The sequence below is a fragment of the Mustelus asterias genome, unplaced genomic scaffold, assembly GCF_964213995.1.
Source record: "Mustelus asterias unplaced genomic scaffold, sMusAst1.hap1.1 HAP1_SCAFFOLD_243, whole genome shotgun sequence".
Classification (NCBI taxonomy): Eukaryota; Metazoa; Chordata; class Chondrichthyes; order Carcharhiniformes; family Triakidae; genus Mustelus; species Mustelus asterias.
Window position 1 is genome coordinate 552,497 of NW_027590214.1, and position 22,696 is coordinate 575,192.

The 22,696-nt window shown below is 45.4% G+C and overlaps 1 protein-coding gene and 1 pseudogene across 3 annotated transcripts; both read left to right on the top strand.

The window, feature by feature from the left end:
- The first annotated feature begins 1,045 nt into the window (after nt 1-1,045).
- LOC144485881 (uncharacterized) lies at nt 1,046-3,251 on the top strand. Of its 3 annotated transcripts, none has more exons than XM_078203957.1 (2): nt 1,046-1,162; nt 1,671-3,246. In XM_078203957.1, exon 2 carries the CDS (start codon nt 2,029-2,031, stop codon nt 3,175-3,177), a length of 1,149 nt encoding a protein of 382 aa, XP_078060083.1. In that variant the 5' UTR covers nt 1,046-1,162; nt 1,671-2,028; the 3' UTR covers nt 3,178-3,246. The 3 variants fall into 3 exon arrangements, with proteins under 3 accessions (XP_078060083.1, XP_078060085.1, XP_078060084.1); XM_078203959.1 differs by having other exon boundaries at nt 1,058-1,150; XM_078203958.1 differs by having other exon boundaries at nt 1,066-1,505; nt 1,671-3,251.
- Nucleotides 3,252-7,072: 3,821 nt separating this feature from the next.
- Nucleotides 7,073-17,045, top strand: LOC144485888 (uncharacterized; annotated as a pseudogene).
- The last annotated feature ends 5,651 nt before the right edge of the window (nt 17,046-22,696 follow it).

Sequence of the window (22,696 nt, forward strand, 5' to 3'; positions counted from 1 at the left end):
GGGTGAAATAGTTCATCCCAATATGAGCTTCCAACCACGTCCACATCATCATCAAGACCACCTTCATTCAAAGTAATTAATTAATTAACAGTAATGAATCATAAAATACATTGTAGGAGGAGGCCATTCAGCCCATCGAGCCTGCACCGACAACAATCCCATCCAGGCCCTATCCACATATTTACCTGTTAATCCCCCTGATGCCAAGGGTTAATTTATCATGGCCAATCTGTCTAACCTGCACATCTTTAGACTGTGGAAGGAAACCGGAACACCCGGAGGAAACCCACACAGACACGGGGAGAATGTAGAAACTCTGCACAGACAGTGACCCGAGGCTGGAATTGAACCGGGGTCCCTGGCGCTGTTAGGCAGCTGCGCTAACCACTGCGCCACCAGGCCACATGTCAGTGCCATCGCCCGACTCCAGCCCAGTGTCAGCTCATCTGGAACCCTCACCCATTCCATTGTGACATCACACTCTCACCCATTCCATTGTGACGTCACACTCTCACCCATTCCATTGTGACATCACACTCTCACCCATTCCATTGTGACCTCACACTCCCACCCATTCCATTGTGACCTCACACTCTCACCCATTCCATTGTGACGTCAGGGCTTCACTCTCCGATCACAATCCCTGCCGGCCTCCCACATGCAGCCTCAATGGCGGCAGTCAGCCCGGGTCTAACACTACAAGCTGCCGCTCCATTTGGTACAAAGGGGGGGACCCGGAAGTTCATTTCCGGGGTTTGGGGTTGAACAACATGTTTACAAAGCCTCTCCACCCACCCGCCCCATTTATCATTCCCCGCACGCCGCCCTCTACCTGGTATTGATCTCGCTACCGAGTTAAAACCGTCCATCCGTCGCCATTACCCGCACTGCGCATGCTTCAGGCCCCGCCTCTCATTCACTCCGATTGGTTGGAGGACCAGCCGCTCCCCCTCGGTCCTCCAGTCCCGCCCCCTCTTCCTATTGGTCCGGAGCTGCCGTCAATCAGTCCCCGGGCATTGTGATGTGGAGCATGCGCAGTGTCATTGCTGTCCTTGGCGCTTGTTTGTCCCGGAGAAGCGGAGTCAGCGTTAGGCGGTGGCTGGGAGGATTTGGAAACACTTTGTGGATCCGCAAACCCTTCAGAATCATTGTCAGCTCCCTGGTTTGCAGCTGCGGGGCTTCTCCCTCCCTCCCTCCCGGGAACAGGCCCAGGTTAACGGCCCCATCCTGGCTCAGCCACTGGAGGATGGTTCACATCAGAGGATGGGGGAGGGGGACAATAAATAAGAGGTTACACTTTGGCCTCAAATCAATGAGGACTCTGATCTCTGGGAAGGAAGGAAACCCTGGGAGGTGGGCGGGGAGGATTCACAAACACCCGCTAGAGGCCCCAACACCCCCAATAAGACCCATTGATTTTATTGTCAGTCTGCAGACAGGAGCTGGAGAACTGAACCCAGACAGAGGAGAGGGAGGGAGAAAACTGGGAGTGGAGGAAAGAAATGGTGAGATGGGTTTGGATTTCAGCCCAGGGAGGAGGGAGAGTGTGTGGGACGGAGATTTACAGATTTGGGGGAACAAGAAAGGAAAAAATGTTCCAGAAAGACTAGAATTGTTCAGAGTTTCTATCCTGTTCTGACAGTGATGACTTTTCTAAACTGTTTTTACAGGATATTCAAAGTGAAGGAATGGCAGACAGAAAACTCAAACCGAACATCACATCTGACAAAGTCATTCAGTTCCTTCGGAGCTGAATATGATCGGTCTTTGAATATGGAAGGAGCAATATTTGTCTGTTCTGCCTGTGGGCAAAGAAATTCAACATCAGTGTGACCAGAAAAGCAGCAGGACAAACACACACCCGAGTGAGAGTGTTCCAGTGAACCGACTGTGGAAAGAGCTTTAACCAGTTACACAGCCTGAAAAAAAATCACAGTTCACAGCAGGGTGAAACTACGTGTATGTTGTGTGTGTGGATGAGGCTTGAACTGATCATCCAACCTGGAGAAACACAAGGGCACCAGCACCATGGAGAAACCGTGGAAATGTGTGGATTGTGGGAAGGGATTCAGTTTCCCATCACAACTGGAAGTTCATCGGCGCAGTCACACTGGGGAGAGACCGTTCACCTGCTCTGTTTGTGGGAAGGGATTCACCCATTCATACAACCTTCTGACTCACCAACGGGTTCACACTGGGGAGAGGCCGTTCACCTGCCCTGTGTGTGCGAAGGGATTCACTCGCTCATCCGACATTGTGACACACCAACTTGTTCACACTGATGAGAGACTGTCTCCATGTTCTGACTGTGGGAAGAGTTTTAAATGCAAAAAAGATCTGCTGACGCACCAACGTATTCACACTGGGGAGAGACCGTTCACCTGCTGTGTGTGTGGGAAAGGATTCATTCAGTCATCCCACTTGCAGACACATCAACTTGTTCACTCTGATAACAAACTTTTTAATTGTTCCCACTGTGAGAAGAGCTTTAAAAATAAAAAAGATCTGCTGACGCACCAATATACTCACACTGGGAAGAGGCCATTCACCTGCTGTGTGTGTGGGAAGGGATTCAGCCATCCATCTGCCCTATTGAACCACCAGAGAATTCACACTGGGGAGAGGCCCTTCACCTGCTCAGACTGTGGGAAGGGATTCATTAATTCATCCAACCTTCTGATACACCAGCAACTCCACACAGGGGATCGACCGTTCACCTGCTCTGAATGTGGGAAGGGATTCACCCGTTCATACAACCTTCTGACACAGCAGCAGGTTCACAGTGAGGAGAGGCCATTCACTTGCTCCGTATGTGGGAAGGGATTCACTCGTTCATCCAACCTATTGAATCACCAGCGAGTTCACACTGGGGAGAGGCCGTTCACCTGCTCCATGTGTGGGAAGGGATTCAGTCAGTCATCCAACCTGCTGACACATCAGAGAGTTCACAGTGGGGAGAGGCCATTTACCTGCTCTGTCTGTGGGAAGGGATTTTCTCATTTCTCTTATCTTCTGAATCACCAGCGAGTTCACACTGGGGAGAGGCCGTTCACCTGTAATGTCTGTGGAAAGGGATTTGTTCAGTCATCCCACCTGCTAACACACCAGCGAGTTCACAAACGACTGCAAGGTTTGGATTCTACACTTATCGATGCTGTTAATCATATCCAGGTCTGAATCATCTTCACTCTGACTTTTTTCTTCTGTTGAGGTTTGATATTCTGAATAAATGTGAAATAGACATTTGATTGAATCATTGTTGTAGATTTTTGTCTTTTCCATTTGAGTGTTTAACGTCACCAGGCTGGAGCTCAGAAAGGGCAATCTGAGGGAGGATCACACAGTAGGAACAGAACTTCATTCTTGACCCAGTCCTTCAGGGGCTCACTGAGAGGGACAAACAGCACTTTGGTCTTTTTCGTCACTTTTCACTGACAGCAAAGTCCCCGTGTGGGTGAATCCTGAGGTGTGTAAAAAAATGTGTCCCAGTCGTTCTTTTCCATGGTTCCGAGCTCCGAGACACGGAACAGAAGCTCTTTTACAACTATGTTTAGAGTTAGGAAGAACAATGGTGAATGCTGGAAACGTGCTGTCAAAGATTGGTGTAAAACTGGGATCTATTCCTGACTGAGAGTGAAACGGCAGGTTTAGGTTTCCAGACTAAAAATGCAAAAAAGTCTAAAACATTTTAATGTGTGTGTGTGTCAGTCCTGGTTTATTGAACAGAAACTGGCTTAAAATAAATTGGTTGAAGTCTGCATCAAAGTAGCAGCTGGAGACGTTCAAAGGAGCCTGTTAACTGCTGGGACAATTAGACAACAATTTGATTCCCAGATAGAGAAGGAGCTGCAGTGTGGATCCAAAAATTCTCAGTTTTGTTGTGTGCTTCCCATACACTATCCTTTTAAATAAACCTCACTCCTATCAGCCTTTAACCATTAGAAACAGAACAGAGAGAAGCTGAGCAGCAACAGAGCCCTGACTGACCATTTAAGAATGAGTGATGTGTTCAGCTGAAGTTTCCTGTTGGTAGTTTTTTGGGTGATCTTATTTTGATCATTCGCAGTGACCCCTGGGTGTGAACCTGCTCTCCTCTCTTTCAGACATTCACTCACTTAGCATCTCCTCTCCCTCAGAAACTCAATCACTTAACATCTCTCATCTCTCTCACACTCACTGAACATCTCTCTTTCTCTCCAGGCATTCACTCACACTTACCTTACCTTCCACCTCTCTTACACTCTAACCTCGCTCCTCTCTCACATTCACTTCACCTCTCTCCTCTCAGAAACTGTCTTCATCACTTAATGTCTCTCTATCTTTCTTTCAAACACTCACTCATTTAACCTTCCTATTTCAGATCTGCTTAAACTTATTCATTGTTTTCTCTCTCTCATTACCTCTCTCTCAAAAAGCACAAACACACTTCATCTCTTCGCTGTCTGAGAAAACATCTAATTGATGGAGATTCAATCCTCTCTGTTTCTCTCTCCCACTTCCTCTGACAGGCCCTGACTCACTTTAAATCTCCTCTTTTCTAATAACCCTCTTTGGGAAAACTCATTTGTTCTCTAATTCCTCCTCATTTCTCCCAGTGATGACCCTCAGTCCATCTCCCAATTCAGTGAATGTGTTAAAAGTCCAAATAACCTCCTTTATTGTTTAAAATGGGAATGGAGATGAATATAATGCTGAGACTGGCAGCAATCTGTGTGGTTGTTCTTGATGCTGTCAGGGTGAGTTCACCCTCACAGACAGGAAGACTGTTCATGGTGATAACATCAAACTGACGCCGGCTGTTTCATTCTCAGGCATCACAACTTCCTGTTTCTCTGCTGCCGGTTCCAAACCTCACATCTCACTTCTGAGCAGAAAATAAATCCAGGGACCACAATCTCGTGAGAACATCTGTCAATGTGACCTATATCTGTCCACAGAGTTAGGGCAGAGTCACACAGATCACATTGTGGTGACATTTACAAATGAGCCAGTTATTTCTGTTCAGAGTTTCCATTCGCAGATATAACCAGCTGTGTCTGTGGATCAGTTACTGAGTTCCCTCTGCTTCCCATAGCTGGGAACTGATAGCCTGCTCCCTTATATACAGAGCATTCTCTCTGTATTGCTTGTTTCCTCTGATTCTCAGCTTTTATCTTTGACCTTCCTCATCTTTCTGCTTTTTAAATCTTTCTCAATTTTTCTCTGTCTTTCTGTCTCTCCCTTCCTCTGTATCTCTCTCAGGCTTTGTGTGTTCCTATTTAATCGAGCTGTTCAAAATCATGAAGAGTTTCTGATTGATTTTCGAAGGAAAAACAGGGAGAGAAGCAGAAAAACCCAGCAGATCCGGCGGCATCTGTTCAGAGAGAAACAGTTAACATTTTGAGTCCATATAATTCTTCAGGGCAGGAAAAACATGGGTTATCCACCTTAGATCAGGGAATGTAATGGGGAGAGGTGTTTAAAATGACAAATGATTTATGATAGTGTCAATGGAGAGAAATTATCTCCCAGGAGCACGAGGGTTTGTCGATGGAGAGAATCTATTTCCCCGGTGCAGGAGGGTCTGTAAGCAGAGGACACAGAGATTTAACTTAATTGACAACAGAACTGGAGGGGGTGATAAGGAGAATGTTTTACACAATAACTTGATATGATCTGGAATGCACAAACTGACAGGTGCTCGAAGCAGGTTTAGTAGTAACTTTCAAAGGGAATTGGATAAATACTTGCAGAAGGTAAATTGGCAGAGTTATGGTGAATGGGATTAATTGGACAGTTCACTCATCTTTGTGACATTCTGAATGTTTCTCTCCGAAGGTTTTAATATTTGATCTTTTCGGTCATAATGTGTCTCAAACAGAAGATTTAAACATTGGGTTTGATGAGCTGTCAGATCTCTTTCCTGTGTGTCTCTGTAACTTGCGAACTGGAGATAACCATGAGAAGGAACTGATTATTTTCAGTTCCTCTAACAGATTCCCCTCAGATATCAGGAATCCCTGGAGTTCCCCATGTCCTCATTATTCTCGCCTCAAGTATAACAGCTCTCAGTCAGGCCGAGTCAGTCACATGTGTCTCTGTCATGATGTTTCCACTTGTATTTTATCACTCACCTCCCAGTGACACTCACCATAACACAGACACCCTAAAATATCATTGTTCCCTTACACTTTGTCCTCCTATTATAATCAAATGTTTGTTGGGCCTCTTGTCTCCCTTAATGTCAGATTATCTGCAGTTAAAATGACCTCAGAGACACTGAAACCGACCTTTGTGATTATTATACCAGACTCCAATCAGCCCCAGGAGCTGCAGTTGTAGAATACAGCAGAATTGGAATAACAGACAGGTTATTGTCTGATACTGACAGTGGCAGAGTAACACACACCGGAATCTAAACACATTATATCAATGGACCATGACTCACTCACACTATCAAATGAAACCTAAACTTTGGTTATGGTGCACGAGATACTGACTGTATTACCATTACATTGGATCCAATGCTGTGTTCACTAACATACTGCAACGTGACTCTTATTATTTGAACAAACATTGTATTTGTTACACTCAGAGTAAGTCAGTGTTTGCTGTGTTGTCTCTGTGCTCCATCCCCACTCTGATTGTATTGGAGCCTGTGTGTGTCATTGTTACACTCAGAGTAAGTCAGTGTTTGCTGTGTTGTCCCTGTGCTCCATCCCCACTCTGATTGTATTGGAGTCTGTGTGTGTCATTGTTACACTGAGAGTAAGTCAGTGCTTTGCTGTGTTGTCCCTGTGCTCCATCCCCACTCTGATTGTATTGGAGTCTGTGTGTGTCATTGTTACACTCAGAGTAAGTCAGTGTTTGCTGTGTTGTCTCTGTGCTCCATCCCCACTCTGATTGTATTGGAGCCTGTGTGTGTCATTGTTACACTGAGATTCTGTCACTGTGATTATTGGACAAGCAGCAAGTCACCGTCACAATGCCCGGCTGATTGACGGCAGCGTGGACCAATGGGAAGAGGGAGCAGTGCTGGAGGACCGACCTGGAGCGGTCGGTCATCGAACCAATAGGAGCGAATGAGGGGCGGGGCCAGCTTTGACTCGAGCATGTGCAGTGTGAGTAATGGCAATGGAAAGCGGCTTTTGTTTTGGGCTCGGAAATCTGTTAGAGGTGATTGGCGGTACGGAGAGAGCAATGGATCGTCCAGGTTGGTGGAAACGCTGCGTAAGCATGTTGTGTAAGCCGCAAACCGCGGAAGAGAGCTTCCCGGACCCAGTTTGTACCGAGCAGGGCTGCAGCTCCTCATGTTCGTCCCGGGTTAACGTTCGCCATCTTTATTGGGGGCAATATACAGCAGTGCGCATGTGCGGCCGCCATGTTTGTAGAGGGCAATATTGTCTATCATTGGGAGGAGCTTGTTCCCCATTGTTCAGAATGGAGACAACTTGTCCATCAAACTGCATCAACCCTCTGAGTCCCAATGTCTTATTGATGAGGCAGAGCGGTGACAGAGAAGGAGAAAAGAAAGGGAAATAAAAACAGTAAATGCTGGAAAATCTCAGCAGATCTAACAGCATCTGTGGAGAGAGAATAGAACCAATGTTTTGAGACTGGATGACCCATAGTCAGAGCTTGTACACGTGTAAACAGAGCATGTAAACTTTGACACCTCCATGTACCCTTGTACACCTCTATCAATCTACTTTGCTCCAAGGAGAACAACCCCAAGTTATCCAGCCTAACATTGTAACTATAATTCCTCATCCCTGGAACCATTTTGATAAATCTCCTCTGCACCCTGTCAAGGAGCCTCACATCCTCCATAATGTGTGGTGATCACTGGTTTGCACAGACCCAGGTATTCTGTGTTCCTGTCTGTGATCTCATCACATACTTACAATTGCACAGTGACATCACCCCCACTCCCCAGGGATTTCCTCAACTGGGAGATTTTTCTCTGATGCCAATGCTTCTGATATCTTTCCAGCTGCAGGCTCCAGCAGGAGATTTTAATATTAAAATCAGTTAAATTGTTTCAGAGGTGAGTGTTTGTGACCATTCACCCACAATTTAGAGTTTTAAATGATGTGCTCTGTTATCTGTGCTCTGGTTCCACATCTCTTGGGCTGGTCTGACTCCTTTACTGTGGATCTGAATCCATGTCCATTCATTGCTCTGCTTCACCTCTGCCCTCCCTGATCACCTCTCAGTCATTGTCTAACTTCCTCTGCCTCTAATAATGGCTGTATTTTAGTTATGCTGCTGGTTTAGCAGCTTTATCTTAGAATCATAGAATGCCGACAGTGCAGGAGGCCATTTGGACACGTTTCTGTGTGTGGACAAGGCTTCAGTCAATCATCTGGTCTGTCAATTAATGGGTCATTAATCTTTGCAGTTCTCTTCCCTCGAGAGCAATGGAGGTGCATCATTAAATATAGGGTCAAGGGTTATGGGTGACAGGAAGAAAATGAAGCCAAAATCACAATCAGATTAGCCAGGATCTTATGAAATTGAACAGCAGACTTGGTGGGCTGAATGTCCTACTCCTTCTCCTGTTTCATAGGATCTTGTTGCTTGGTCGAAAACAAGAAATGGTGAGTGTCAACATGGATTAGCACCTTGAGGAGAATTGGGAGGGTGAATATTAGATACAGCAGAGTGAGAATAGAGGGAGAGTGTGTGTTGCGGGGGAGGTGGGGGGAATGGAGCAAGGGGTAGTTACTTACAGGTTTTGGGGAATGAGAGAGGAAAGAATGTTTCACAGCAACTAGAATTGTCTGTTCTGAGTTTCTGAGCTGTACTGACTGTGATGACATTTGTAAACTCCTTTTACAGGATATTAAAAGGAGAGGATTTGCCACAAGAAATCTCAAACTAAACTTCACATCAAGATCTGACAGTGTCACTCAATTCATTTGGACGCAGGGAGCCATCGCCCAGTTACCATCAGTGTGACTACAAAAGCACCGAGACACAGACAGCCATACCATGGGGAAACCGTGGAAATGTGCAGATTGTGAGAAGAGATTCACTTCCCCATCTCATCTGGAAATTCACAGGCGCAGTCACACCAGGGAGAGACCGTTCACTTGCTTCCAGTGTGGGAAGGGATTTGCTAATTCATCAAACTTGCTGACACACCAGCGAGTTCATTCTGGGGAGAGTCCCTTCACCTGCTCCATGTGTGGGAAAGGATGCAGAAATTCATCCACCCTGCTGGCACACCAGCGAGTTCATAACGGGGAGAGTCCATTCAGCTGCTCCGACTGTGGGAAGGGATTCATTAATTCATCAAGCCTCCTGAGACACCGGCGAGTTCACACTGGGGAGAAACCCTTCATCTGCTCTGCATGTGGGAAGCGATTTAGTCAGTTATCCAGCCTTCTGACACACCAGCGAGTTCACACTGGGGAGAAGCCATTCACCTGTTCGACCTGTGGGCAGGGATTCGCTCGGTCATCCCATCTGTTGAGACACCGTCGAGTTCACACCGGAGAGAGGCCATTCACCTGTTCTGTGTGTGGGACAGGATTCACTCGATCATCCCACCTGCTGAAACACCAGCGAGTTCACACTGGGGAAAAGCCGTTCATCTGTTCTGACTGTGGGAAGGGATTCACCCAGTCAACCAGCCTGCTGAGACATCAGGGAGTTCACAAATGATTACAATGGTTGGATTTGCTGTTATTGCTGCTGTTAATCACATCCGGGACTGAACCATTTTTATTCTGACTGTTGGTGAAGTGGGAGGGTCAGAGGGTTTCTTGCTGCTGGACTGGCTGGTCTCTCAATTTTCATTCCAGTGGCTGATTCCCTTTGAGCGAGGGCACATTTCCACTGAAATGATCCACAAAAGCAGATGTAGTATATTAACTTTATACTGGATAGTAAATAGTCTTTTTCTTACCGCTACAGGTATCTTGTCTTTTACCCGTCCTCGTTCTCAGGGTTGGCCGCGCTCTGAACAATCTTTCTCCACTGATTTAGAACATAGAACATAGAACATTTCTCAGCTGCTCTCACTGCCTGTCCCATCGAGAGGCCGGTCCACATTCTGATATTATCCATCCATCTCGGGCCTTCCTTGTGCACATTTTCCAGGTGATTTGTCTCACGTTGCCTCTTTTTCCAAACACTCCCTCCCTATTCACAACACATGTCCAAAATAGGTGAGCTTCCTGGATGTGAGAGCCTCAGACAAGTTCCTGTGAACACCAGCTTTCTCCAGCACTCATTCATCCACTTTGCCGTTCGTGGCAATATCCGTCTGAGTCCTTTCATTTCAAACACTTTTAATGGCGGCTCATCACTCTTATTGACAGTCCAGCTTTCACAGACACACATTGTCACCGGCCACACAAGGACTTTCAGAAGATGAATGTTCATTGTAGCCGAGATGCTGTGGCTGCTCCATACCCTTTTAACTTAGATCACAACAACATTACCCTTAATTCTGAGCTGAATTTATTTGATAGATTCTGCATCTCCTACTGCTTGGAACTAAAGTAAATACATTTGTCTCTGTGCCATTGAGTACAGCACAGGGCCGGGCCAGTCGGCTCAATCAGTGTGTGTCAGTATTTATACTCCACGTGAGCCTCCACTTACCACTCTTCATGTCCCCCATCAGCATATCCTTCTATTCCTTTCTCCCTCATGTGTGTATTTATCTTACAAAAGGGACACAGAATTAAGATTTTGGGAAGAGACAGAAGGGGAAATGAAGTTTTTTTTATACAGTAAGTGTAATGAGCTGGAACTCAACACTTAAACTCAAAGGCTGATAATATTCAGGTCCTGATGAATGGGGTTTGTCCTGAATGTTGAAGCCTCCCCTGGGTGTGTGTATGTCACCTCCCCACCCCCACCGAACGCTGCCTCCGCTTATCCGCCTGAAGATGAGACAAACAAGCGTCTGTCCCTGGACATGAGCTGCACTGCGCATGCTCAATGTCACAATGCCCAGAGAATGATTGACGGAAGCTTCGGACCAATAGGAAGAGGGGGCGGGGCTGGAGGACCGAGCAGGAGCGGCTGGTCCTCCAACCAATCGGAGTGAATGAGGGGCGGGATTTTCAGCATGCGCAGTGCGGGTCATGGGGATGGGCGGATGGTTTTTACTCGGATCCGAGATCAATTGGAAGTAAAAGGCGGTGCGCAGAGAGCGGTGAATCTGGCAGGTGGGTGGAAAGGCTTCGTAAACATGTTATTCAAATCCAAACCTTGCAAAACAACGTCTCGGTCCCCCCGGTTTGTTCCAAATGGAGCCGTAACGTGAAGCGTTGGGAGTGAGCTGACTGCCGCCATTTTGTAGGTGGGAATGTTAATAACAAAGATCTGCGCATGTGCGTCTGACGCTGCCGCCATCTTTGTAGGGGGCAATGTTGTCAATGAGTGGGAGGAGTGTTCAGAATGAGACAACTTGTCCAAAAGAAAGCACAGGATTTTAGAAGGGAGGATTTGAAACCAAATATCACAGGAGAATATCATGGAGTCGGCCAATTTACTGTAGTCTGAATACCATTGTATTTTTAATATAGAAGGGAAGAACACCGTGTGTGGTTAAGATTTCAACCAATCATCTGGCCTTCCAGAACATAATTATCGTCCCAACAGGGAGATGGCATGGGAATGTGGGGACTGGGGGAAGGGACTCAAAGATTCATCCAAGTTGGAAACTCATCGATGCAGTCACACGGGGGAGAGGCGGTTCACCTGCTCCTATTGTGGGAAGGGATACATTACCTCATCCAGACTGTGAAAACACCAACAAATTCCAACTAACTGCAGTGATTGGATTTTGCTGTGATCATATTCAGACTGAACCATATTCATTTGGGTCTGTTTCTGCTGAATTGCAAAATAGCTCCATCTTTGTTGTAGGTGTTAATATATTAATCTTAGTGATATATAATCAGAGCCTCAGCTTGGGATAAAATTTGACAACCAGATTATGAACTGTCTGGTTCAGCCTCAAAGAGTTACAGCAGAGAGAGTAGGTGGGGAGTGGATTTTGTTGCAAGCACTGAAGACAGTGGCTTTCCTCTTCCCAGTATTGAATTGGAGGACATTTCTGCTCAACGAGCACTGGATGTCATACATGAGAGGATGGTGTGTTACTTGGAGGGGAATTGGAGGTGTTCATGTTCACACACACACGCTGCTCTGGACCTTTTAGGTGGCTGAACTAAAGGTTTGGATGTTCCATCAAAGCTCGGGTCGGGTTGGAGATATATAAAATCCTCTCCTTCAATACTTCCCATTCCCACCTCACTATCTTTCTCTTCCTTGCTCCCCTCATTGATCCCAGAGTCTTGTGTTGGTTCAGACCTGGTGTAGACCCAGACTGTATGGGCAGGTTTCCTCGCCTGAAGAACACTAGTTGGGTTTTCATGACAATCCAGCACTTTTCATGGTCATCCTTTCCTAGTGCCAGCTCCACAAATTACCTGATTCATTCAGCTCAATTTCACACTTTGCCTTTGTATTTAGTGGGTTCTCTCTCACTCCCTTTTTTTCTGTTTTAAATCAATTTCACAGGGTATTGGAAGTGGAGGATTTGCAGTTGGGAAATTTGAACATCACATCAGGATCTGAGAGTCACCCAATTCATCAGAACTTCAGTATCATCAAAATTTGAACATGGAAGGTAAAAGCACTGTTAAGAGTGGGGAGAAACCGTACACGTGCTCTGAGTGTGGACAAGGCTACAGCCGATCATCTGGCCTGTTGAAACACAAGCACGTTCACTCTGGAGAAAGACCCTATAAGTGTGGGGACTGTGGGAAGGGATTCAGTTACTCATTTGAACTGAAAGCTCATGGGCGAAATCACACTGGGGAGCGATAGTTCACCTGTCCCGTGTGTGGGAAGGGATTCACTCAGTTATCCAGTCTGGTGACTCATCAGCAAATTCACACCGGGGAGAGGCCATTCATTTGCTCTGACTGTGGAAAGCGATTCACTCATTCATACAACCTGCTGAACCACCGGAGAGTTCATACCGGAGAGAGGCCGTTCCTCTGCTCTGACTGCGGGATGGGATTCACTCACTCATCGAACCTGCTGGCACATGAGCGAGTTCACACTGGGGAGAAGCCATTCACCTGCCCAGAGTGTGAGAAAGGATTCACTCGGTTAGCCAACCTGCGGAAACACCAGCGCAGTCACACTGATGAGAAACCTGTTTTGTTTTAGTATTGCAAATGTTTATTAACTGTTGTAGGCAACTGAATGTGTATTTTATCAACTTTATCTGTCAGCAGCTATGAAGATGCAAACATTGTTCATTAGGATAATTGAAAGGCAGAACCAAACCTTTTTGGAATGCTCTCGATGGATGGTGTTTGAGCTAACAGCTTGCGCTTTTCCTGGCCGGTTGAAACTCTGGTGGTGGGTGGTGCATCAGGTGGAGGATTTCCAGAAACAGGCATCCCCATTTCATGTGTACTTTGGATTGGAACTTCTTGATGAGGTGTTGGAGCAACTGCCTTATCCTCAGATTGGTCATCACCACCACTGGTCTTCTGCATGTAGTATAGGATTTCATCGTTTCCTGCCTCCCAAGCTGAGAAGTGACCAGCACTCATCCGATGTTGTACGGGAGTCTTTGTTATTCTGTACTTGCAACCTGTCCTGGGAGTGAGTGATGGCAATATTTTTGGAGATAAACTCATTTTTCTTTTCGGAATGCTCTCGATGGATGGTGTTTCATCCAAACGCTTGCGCTTTCCCTGGCCGGTTGAAACTGTGGTGGTGGATGGTGCATGAGGTGGAGGATTTCGAGAAATAGACAGCCAGGTTTCATGCATCTTATGTCTGCTAATTTGGATTGGATCTTCTTGATGAGGTGTTGGAGCAACTGCCTTATCCTTAGATATCACCACCACTGGTCTTCTGCATGTAGTATAGGATTTCATCGTTTCCTGCCTCCCAAGCTGAGAAGTGTCCAGCACTCATCCGATGTTGTACGGGAGTCATTATTATTCTGTACTTGCAACCTGTCCTGGGAGTGAGTGCAGGCAATACTTCTGGAGATAAACTCCTTTTTCTTTCGGCATGCTCTCGATGGATGATGTTTGAGCCAACAGCTTGTACTTTTCCTGGCCGGTTGAAACTCTGGTGGTGGGTGATGCATCTGATAGAGTTATTGGTGATGTCCTTTCTAAGTATGAATATGCGCTTTGCTGAAGCGCTTGCACAGATGGCAAACTTTGAAGACCTCTTTGGGGGTTGCTTTACTGGATATCTGATACTCGTAATTTGTGGTGTGGACTTTTTGAAATCGTTGGCCAGGGTTCATTATTGCACTCATGTACGAATCACACCGAGGAAGTATGTTTTCCAAATGACTGGCATCCATTTTGTCTCCTTTGAATTTACAATCAGATTACATACGTGTCTTGAAACAACATTGTATACACTGGGCTTTGCAGGGTTGTCGATGTATGTTCTCCCCCTATTAACTATAATAGGTGGAGGATTTTGAGAAACAGGCATCCCCATTTCATGCGTACTTTGGATTGGATCATTGATCGTGCCCAGCAATGCATTGCGATCAGAAGAAAAATCCCCACGAATTCCAAATGAAAATATAGATCGAACCTCCTTTCTGCGAACATAGACAGGCTTTTGGTAGTAATCAAATGGAACAGGCTGTTGTTTAATTGAACAACTAAAACGTCTTATTTTTGTTTCAACTGAGTCTGAAATAAAGCTGGAACCGATCACTTGTCTGAAACCTGTTTGAATGCTCAACTCCAGGAAGTGCTGTAGACAATTGGAGGAACTAACATCCCATCAACGTGTTCACACTGACAAGAGACTTTGGGACTGGGTTCAGCTCAACTCTGGGTTCAGCTCAACTCACTGTAAACCAGCACACTGATGCTGGGGAGAGGCTGTTCACCTGCTCAGCGTGTAGGAAGGGATTTATCTGTTTGCCCAACCTGTTGACATACCTGAGAGTTCACATGTAATTACTGTGATTATATTCTTCTGTTAATAACATCCAGGATTGAACTATGTTCTTGGGTCTGTTTCTGATCATAATGAATTCCACTTCAGGTGGAGGTTAATATTCTGGATAAAGGATAAATAAATCAGCTTTGTGTTAAACTCAGTGTGACAAGTCCTTTTACTGTCACCAACATAAGTTAGTTCCTTTTGAAATTCTCTCCCTCCCCCCTGTCTCCTCCAACAAGTGTGAGGAGCTCATGGAGCTTCTTTGTCACTAAGATTGAGACAATCTGATCAGCTGCCTCTGCTGATTCACTCCCTTCCACTGGCCCATGGAGCCAGACTGTCTCTAAAAGCTCCTCCTTCCTTGAACCTTAAACTTGCCTCTTTCTTTAGTTTTTCTCCTATCTCCTCTCATCCCCTCCAGAGCTCACCTCCGTGAGACTCACCCTCTGCTCCCTTCACTCTATTCTCACTAAGTTGCTGACCATCACCTTCCCGGTGTCAGCTGATTGTTTTAATTGTTCCCTTGCCTCGGGTCCTGTCACTCTGCAAAACTGCCAACATCAGCCTCCTCCTCAATGAACCAACTCTTGATCCCACCGTTTGTGCAAACTAGCGCCCCATCTCCAACTTCCCTACCTCTCTAAGATCATTGAATGTCTTGGAAAATGGAGTTTGAGGGGAAAGTCACAAGAAAAATCTCACAATAAAATTTCTCCAAGTTTGTGAAATAGGAAAGGGCAGCTGAAGTGAGGATTGGTCCCTCAGCAGGTAAGACTGAACAATCATGGGAATGAAGGAAATGGCCCAGACTCTGAACAAAATATTTGTCCTGTTTTCAGTGAAAGATGCAAAATACAATTGTGTTGGAAGCAGTTCAGAGAAGATTCACTGGGCTGATTCCTGGGATGAAGGGGTTACTTTATGAGGAAAGGTTGGGTCCGCACACAGAGTTTAGAAGATTGAGAGATGATCTTATTGAAACCTAAAATTCATGGGGGGGCTCGACAGGTTGGATGCTGAGAGGATGTTTCCCCTCATGGAAATCTCAAACTGGAGGCTGGATTTAATAATAAGGGAGGTGAGGAGGAATTTCTTCTCATTCACTTTGGAATTCTCTCTCCTTGGAGAGCACTGGAGCTGGATCATTGAATACATTCAAGGCTGAGTTACACAGAGCTCTGATCAAAAGGGAGTCGAGGGATCGGGAGTGAGGCAGGAATGTGGACTTCAGGCTGCAATCAGCCATAATCTGATCAGCCACAATCTGATTGAATGGCAGAGCAATCCCGGTGGGTGAAATGTCGACTCCTGCTCCTGTTCCTTATAAACTTCTGAAAAGGAAGGAGCTGCAGCAAGCAGCATAATTAAGGACCCCACACATCCTGGACATTCTCTGTTCCACTGTCTTCCGTTGGAAAAAAGATACAAAAATCTGAGGTCATGTACCAACTGACACAAGAATAGCATTTTCCCTGCTGCCATCAGACTTTTGAATGGACCTATCTCACACTAAGTTGATTTTTCTCTACACCCTAGCTATGACTGTAACACTACATTCTGCAATCTCTCATTTCCTTCTCTATGAACGGTATGCTTTGTAAAGCGCGCAAGAAACAATACTTTTCACTGTATACTAATACATGTGACAATAATAAATCAAATCAAAATGCCACCATAAATAAAGTACATGATCTGGAATATCCATGAGAATGCAATCCTGAAATTACAAACAGGATTGATTCAGGCATCTCACCTTCCTGAGACACCAGTGAGCTCACATTACAGTGAAGTCAATTCTGCAGTGATCACTTGTGATACTACTGTGCATTTAAGGAAGGTATTTTAATCCTGATTCTCTGGGGGTTTTTTTGTATTGTTGCCGTGATGTCTGATGAAAGCACAATGGGCCTTTTTGTTTATCTGTAATTTGGGCCCAATGGAATGTCCTGGAGTTTTACGAGTTTTTGTCCCTTTTGAATTGTTGTGGGAAGATTGATTGACAGGTCAAGGTCAGGTGGTTCCTTCACAGAGGAATCCAAGGATTCACTTTCAGTTTTCGGTAGAAGCTGTTAGATCCCAGACTGAAAAGCAGTATTTCTGTGTCTCTCCCTGGTATTAGAAATTCTGCTGGCTCGATGGAAGCAGTCTTTCTTGCCTTTCTGGAGTGAAAATTTTGCTGTGAGTGGTTTGCTAGCTCGAGGCAAGCAGTGGCTCTATCTCTACCTCGACGGTGCTGGGAGCTACAGGACGGGGAAGTCAGCATTTCAATTCTCCACCCAAAGGACTAATTCACAGCAGGTGTTGCAGAGCTGCAAAATCGCGTGAGCATTCGTATGTTCTGTGCTCAACCAAAACCATGTGTGTATGTTGATAAGAATGTTGTGTTGGAACAGTACATTGAGCTGTTAATGTTTACACAATATCATGTTTTTTTTTTCTTGTTTGTAATTGGTAAAAGCTCTTGCTAAGTTTCTTTCCATGTGTTAATTGTATTTTTAAATAAACTTTGTTTGATAAAAGCTCCCCAGTGGCTCACTTGAATCATACCTGGAGTGAAACCTATCATGCTTACCCGTGCCAAATTCAAAATGCAAAGCTTATGATCTGGGATGACTTCATAAAACACCTTGGAGTTTCTGACCTGGATTATAACACACTGCTATGTGGACACTCTCCTTCTTCACTAATTCCCATCTCCTACTGTCTGGCAGATTGGAGAGGGACTGTAAACTTGGGTTTCTGTATTTAGTTCCTAATTTTATTGATTGTCACTCTAACCCCAGTCTCTGTGTCGTCACACCAAATAAACAATTAAAACTAATTGGGACTTAAATGGTGGTGAGTATACCCAGCATTCTCTGTGATGGGGAAAGTCCCCTCTCTACATCATGGGAGACGAATGCACAATAACAGCGTTGGATTGTTTGGAGCATGCCCAAGGCGAGTGATGGTGAAGAAGAGATTTTTCTCCCATTTGCTGCCGGTAAGTGGTGGCAGAGGCAGCGAGATATGAGGGAGTGGTGGAGCTGGTAGGTGGATGGAGGGGGTCATTAACACCCAGGGTTGGTAGCAAATCTGGAATAAAACCCTGCAGGTCCTGCATTTGCAGCTCCAGGAATTCTGCTCCAGACCAGGGTCAGATTAATGGCTGCCATTTTGTTTCAACAGGGAGCAGAACACACGTGTGGTCACCTTGACACAACAGCGAGGGGGCGGGGCTTCAGAGTCCCAGTGACCAGGAGAGATAATCATTGATTTTACTGTTAGGCTGCAGGCAGGAGCTGGAGATCTGAACACAGAGGAGAGGGAGGGAGAAAACTGGGAGTGGAGGAAAGAAATGGTGGAGATGGTGAAATAAAAACAGAAAACGCTGGAAAAGCTCTCGGTCTGGCAGCATCTGTTGAGAGAGAAACAGAGCTAATGTTTCATGTCCAACGTGACTCTTCTGAAGAAGAATGAGAAAGGACGGCTGGTCCTCCAACCAGAGAGAGAGTGTCAGAGGCGGCTCTGAGCAAGAGCTCCCTCATTGGCTGTGCCGGGTCTGTCACCGGAAACAGCCGAGAAGCTGTCGCCAGTTTATACCCGGGACCAGAAGCTGCTTATTCTCAATTATGATGTGGAGATGCCAGCGTTGGACCGGGGTAAGCACAGTAAGAAGTCTCACAACATCAGTTTAAAGTCCAACAGGTTTATTTGGTAGCAAATACCATAAGAACATAAGAAATAGGAGCAGGAGTAGGCCATCTAGCCCCTCGAGCGTGCCCCGCCATTCAATAAGATCATGGCTGATCTGACGTGGATCAGTACCACTTACCTGCCTGATCCCCATAACCCTTAATTCCCTTACCGACCAGGAATCCATCCATCCGCGCTTTAAACATATTCAGCGAGGTAGCCTCCACCACCTCAGTGGGCAGAGAATTCCAGAGATTCACCACCCTCTGGGAGAAGAAGTTCCTCCTCAACTCTGTCTTAAACCGACCCCCCTTTATTTTGAGGCTGTGTCCTCTAGTATTAACTTCCTTACTAAGTGGAAAGAATCTCTCCGCCTCCACCCTATCCAGCCCCCGCATTATCTTATAAGTCTCCATAAGATCCCCCCTCATCCTTCTAAACTCCAACGAGTACAAACCCAATCTCCTCAGCCTCTCCTCATAATCCAAACCCCTCATCTCCGGTATCAACCTGGTGAACCTTCTCTGCACTCCCTCCAATGCCAATATATCCTTCCTCATATAAGGGGACCAATACTGCACACAGTATTCCAGCTGCGGCCTCACCAATGCCCTGTACAGGTGCATCAAGACATCCCTGCTTTTATATTCTATCCCCTTCGCAATATAGGCCAACATCCCATTTGCCTTCTTGATCACCTGTTGTACCTGCAGACTGGGCTTTTGCGTCTCATGCACAAGGACCCCCAGGTCCCTTTGCACGGTAGCATGTTTTAATTTGTTTCCACTGAGATAATAATCCCATTTGTTATTATTTCCTCCAAAGTGTATAACGTCGCATTTCTCAACGTTATACTCCATTTGCCATATCCTCGCCCACTCACTCAGCCTGTCCAAATCTCTCTGCAGATCTTCTCCGTCCTCCACACGATTCACTTTTCCACTTATCTTTGTGTCGTCTGCAAACTTCGTTACCCTACACTCCGTCCCCTCCTCCAGATCATCTATATAAATGGTAAACAGTTGCGGCCCGAGTACCGATCCCTGCGGCACGCCACTAGTTACCTTCCTCCAACCGGAAAAACACCCATTTATTCCGACTCTTTGCTTCCTGTCGGATAGCCAGTCCCCAATCCACTTTAACACACTACCCCCAACTCCGTGTGCCCTAATCTTCAGCAGCAGCCTTTTATGGGGCACCTTATCAAACGCCTTTTGGAAATCCAAAAACACCGCATCCACCGGTTCTCCTCCATCAACCGCCCTAGTCACATCTTCATAAAAATCCAACATGTTCGTCAAGCACGACTTTCCCCTCATGAATCCATGCTGCGTCTGATTGATCGAACCATTTCTATCCAGATGCCCTGCTATCTCCTCTTTAATAATGGATTCCAGCATTTTCCCTACTACAGACGTTAAGCTGACCGGCCTATAGTTACCCGCCTTTTGTCTCTCATCTGACCACTCCATCTGACGAAGGAGCAGCAAGTTCCGAAAGCTTATGGTATTTGCTACCAAATAAACCTGTTGGATTTTAACCTGGTGTTGTGAGACTTCTTACTATTCTCAATTAAACAGGGAATTCCTGGAAACACACTGCAGCTCCTTCTCTATCTGAAGATCCAATGTCTGTTGTATAATTGTCCCAGGGTTACCAGGCTCCTCTTAACTCCTCCAACTGATTTTTCACAGATTTATTTTAAATGGCTTTATTCTAAATTAGTAACACCAGCTTTAAAGTCACTGATTCAAGACTATCACAAACACATTAAATCATCACACAATAAATACCAGTCATTTTTCGGACTGGAATTTTAAACCCACTGTTTCGCTCTCACTCAGGAACAGATCCCAGTTTTACACCAATCTCTGATTTGACAGCTCGTTTCCAGCATTCACCGCTGTTCTTCCTGACTCTGAACACAGTTGTAAAGGAGCTTCTGTTCCCTGTTTAGGAGCTCAGAGCCATGTGTGAATTCACTGGGTGCTGAAGGGTCAGTATTTCCGATATTCACTCCTCCAGTTTCCAGGTTGCGTCTGTCCCTCACTCAATGCCTGTTGTATTGTTGTCCCAGCGGTTAACAGGCTCCTGTGAACTCCTCATCTGATACTTTAATGCAGACTTTTATAAATTATTTTGAATGAGTTTATTTTAAAATAGTAACACCAGCATTAAAGTCACTGATTCAAGACAGTCACTAAAACATGTTAAATCATCAGTGGCTACTGAGTACAACCAGGCCTCAGACAAGAGTTTCTGAGTCGATTCTGTGCAATGGAATGTCTTATCAGTGTTGCCATGGTGAGCTGTCTGCAGTAAAGAGCCTGTTTGAGTCTCTAACTCAGACTAAACTCTCTCCCAAACACAAAAAAATATTAGACCCCGTACCTCATTGAATTGTCATAAGTTATAAAGGGTTTAGATACAGAAATCATTCAAGCTGGAGTGTGTGTTTGAAAATATTATCCTACATTTTATAAAATAAACTTCTCAACAATTGGTTCAGCTGCTGTTTGAGAATTGAGTCAGGTTTTGGGAATCTGACACCAGGAAGGCCATGGAACACGGTGCAGAACAGATTCACTACAGCTCAGAAAGAAGCCACTCTGCCATTGGTGTCATTGCCAGCTCTTTGGAAGAGCTATCCCATTAATCCTACTCGTCTGCTGTTTCCCCACAGCTCCAGAAATAATTTCCCTTCAAACATTTCTCCAATTCTCTTTTGAAAGTTATTGTTGAACCTGCTCCCAGAAGCTTTCAGGCAGCACACTCCATCACTATGGAATGAAATGTTTTCTCAGGGTGACCCATCTTCGAACTTAGTCCCAATTTCATTTTCCCATGAGGAGAAACTGGGAATCTTTTCATTCGAACAAAGCAGGATGAGAGGAAATGTGAACAACTTGTTCAAAACTGGATCAAGACCATCATCCAAGATACTACAGATACTCTTTCTCTTTCAAGATGAGTCTGATGTCCATCATTGGGAAATGCTGGAATCCATTAATAAGGAGATGCCCTACCTTAACCTCCTTCATCACAGATTCGAGAATTTTTCCAATGACCGATGTTAACCTAATTGGCCTGCAGTTTCCTGCTTTCTGTCTCCCTCCTTTCTTGAATAGAGGAGTCACATTCTCTATTTTCCAATCTGATTGGATCTTTCCAGAATCCAGAGTATTTTGGAAAATTAAACCCATTGCAACTACTATTTCAGCAGCCACTTCTGTAAGACCCTGGAACATTGTGCATCAAGACAAGGGAATTGTCAGCTTTGAGATACAATAATTCTCTCAGTTCCTCGTCTCTGGAGCATGTTATAAGTTCCCTGTAATTGTGTCAAGTTCCTCTCTCCCTTTCACTCCCTTATTCACAGTTATTTCTGAGGATGTCATTTGTTTCCTCCACAGTGGAGACTTGTAGAAACTCTTACTGTCTGTTTCTATATTTCTCGCTAACCTTCTCTCAGACTCTAATTTCCCTCTCCTTACTGATCTTTTTGTCATTCTTTGCCATTCTTTATATTCTGTATCTGAGATTATAAAAACCTCAGCTTTTCAATAGTTGTTGGTGGCTCCGGTGGGTTCAGTTCTCAGCTGTGGGCAGCATCAGGTTCAGCTTCACCCAGCACATCTAGATCTGCAATGTCACCTTGATCTCACATTTATAAAACTCCTTACAGACAATGAGAAACATCCCAAAGGGTTTTACAGGAGCAGTGACTCTGAGCCACATCAGGAGATATGAGGATGTTAAACTGAAGACCCCCCCATCTGCTCTCTAAGATCCTATAGTGACTATTTTGAACAAGAGCAGGGAGTTCACCCCTGTGAGAGCAATATTACCCCTCACCCAATCTCCCTAAAAACAGATCATCACTGCTCATTATCATGTTGCTCTTTGTGGAGGCTGATTACGCACGGAGATGATCTGAGGTTGTGAAGAGTGTGATATCAATGCAAATTCTGTCAAAGCCCAGTTCCTGTACTTAGCAGCAGCATCATCAACACTTCCCCAGTGTCATAATGAGCAAAGTTCAGTCCTGAATCTGATGAGCAGAGCAGTGCAG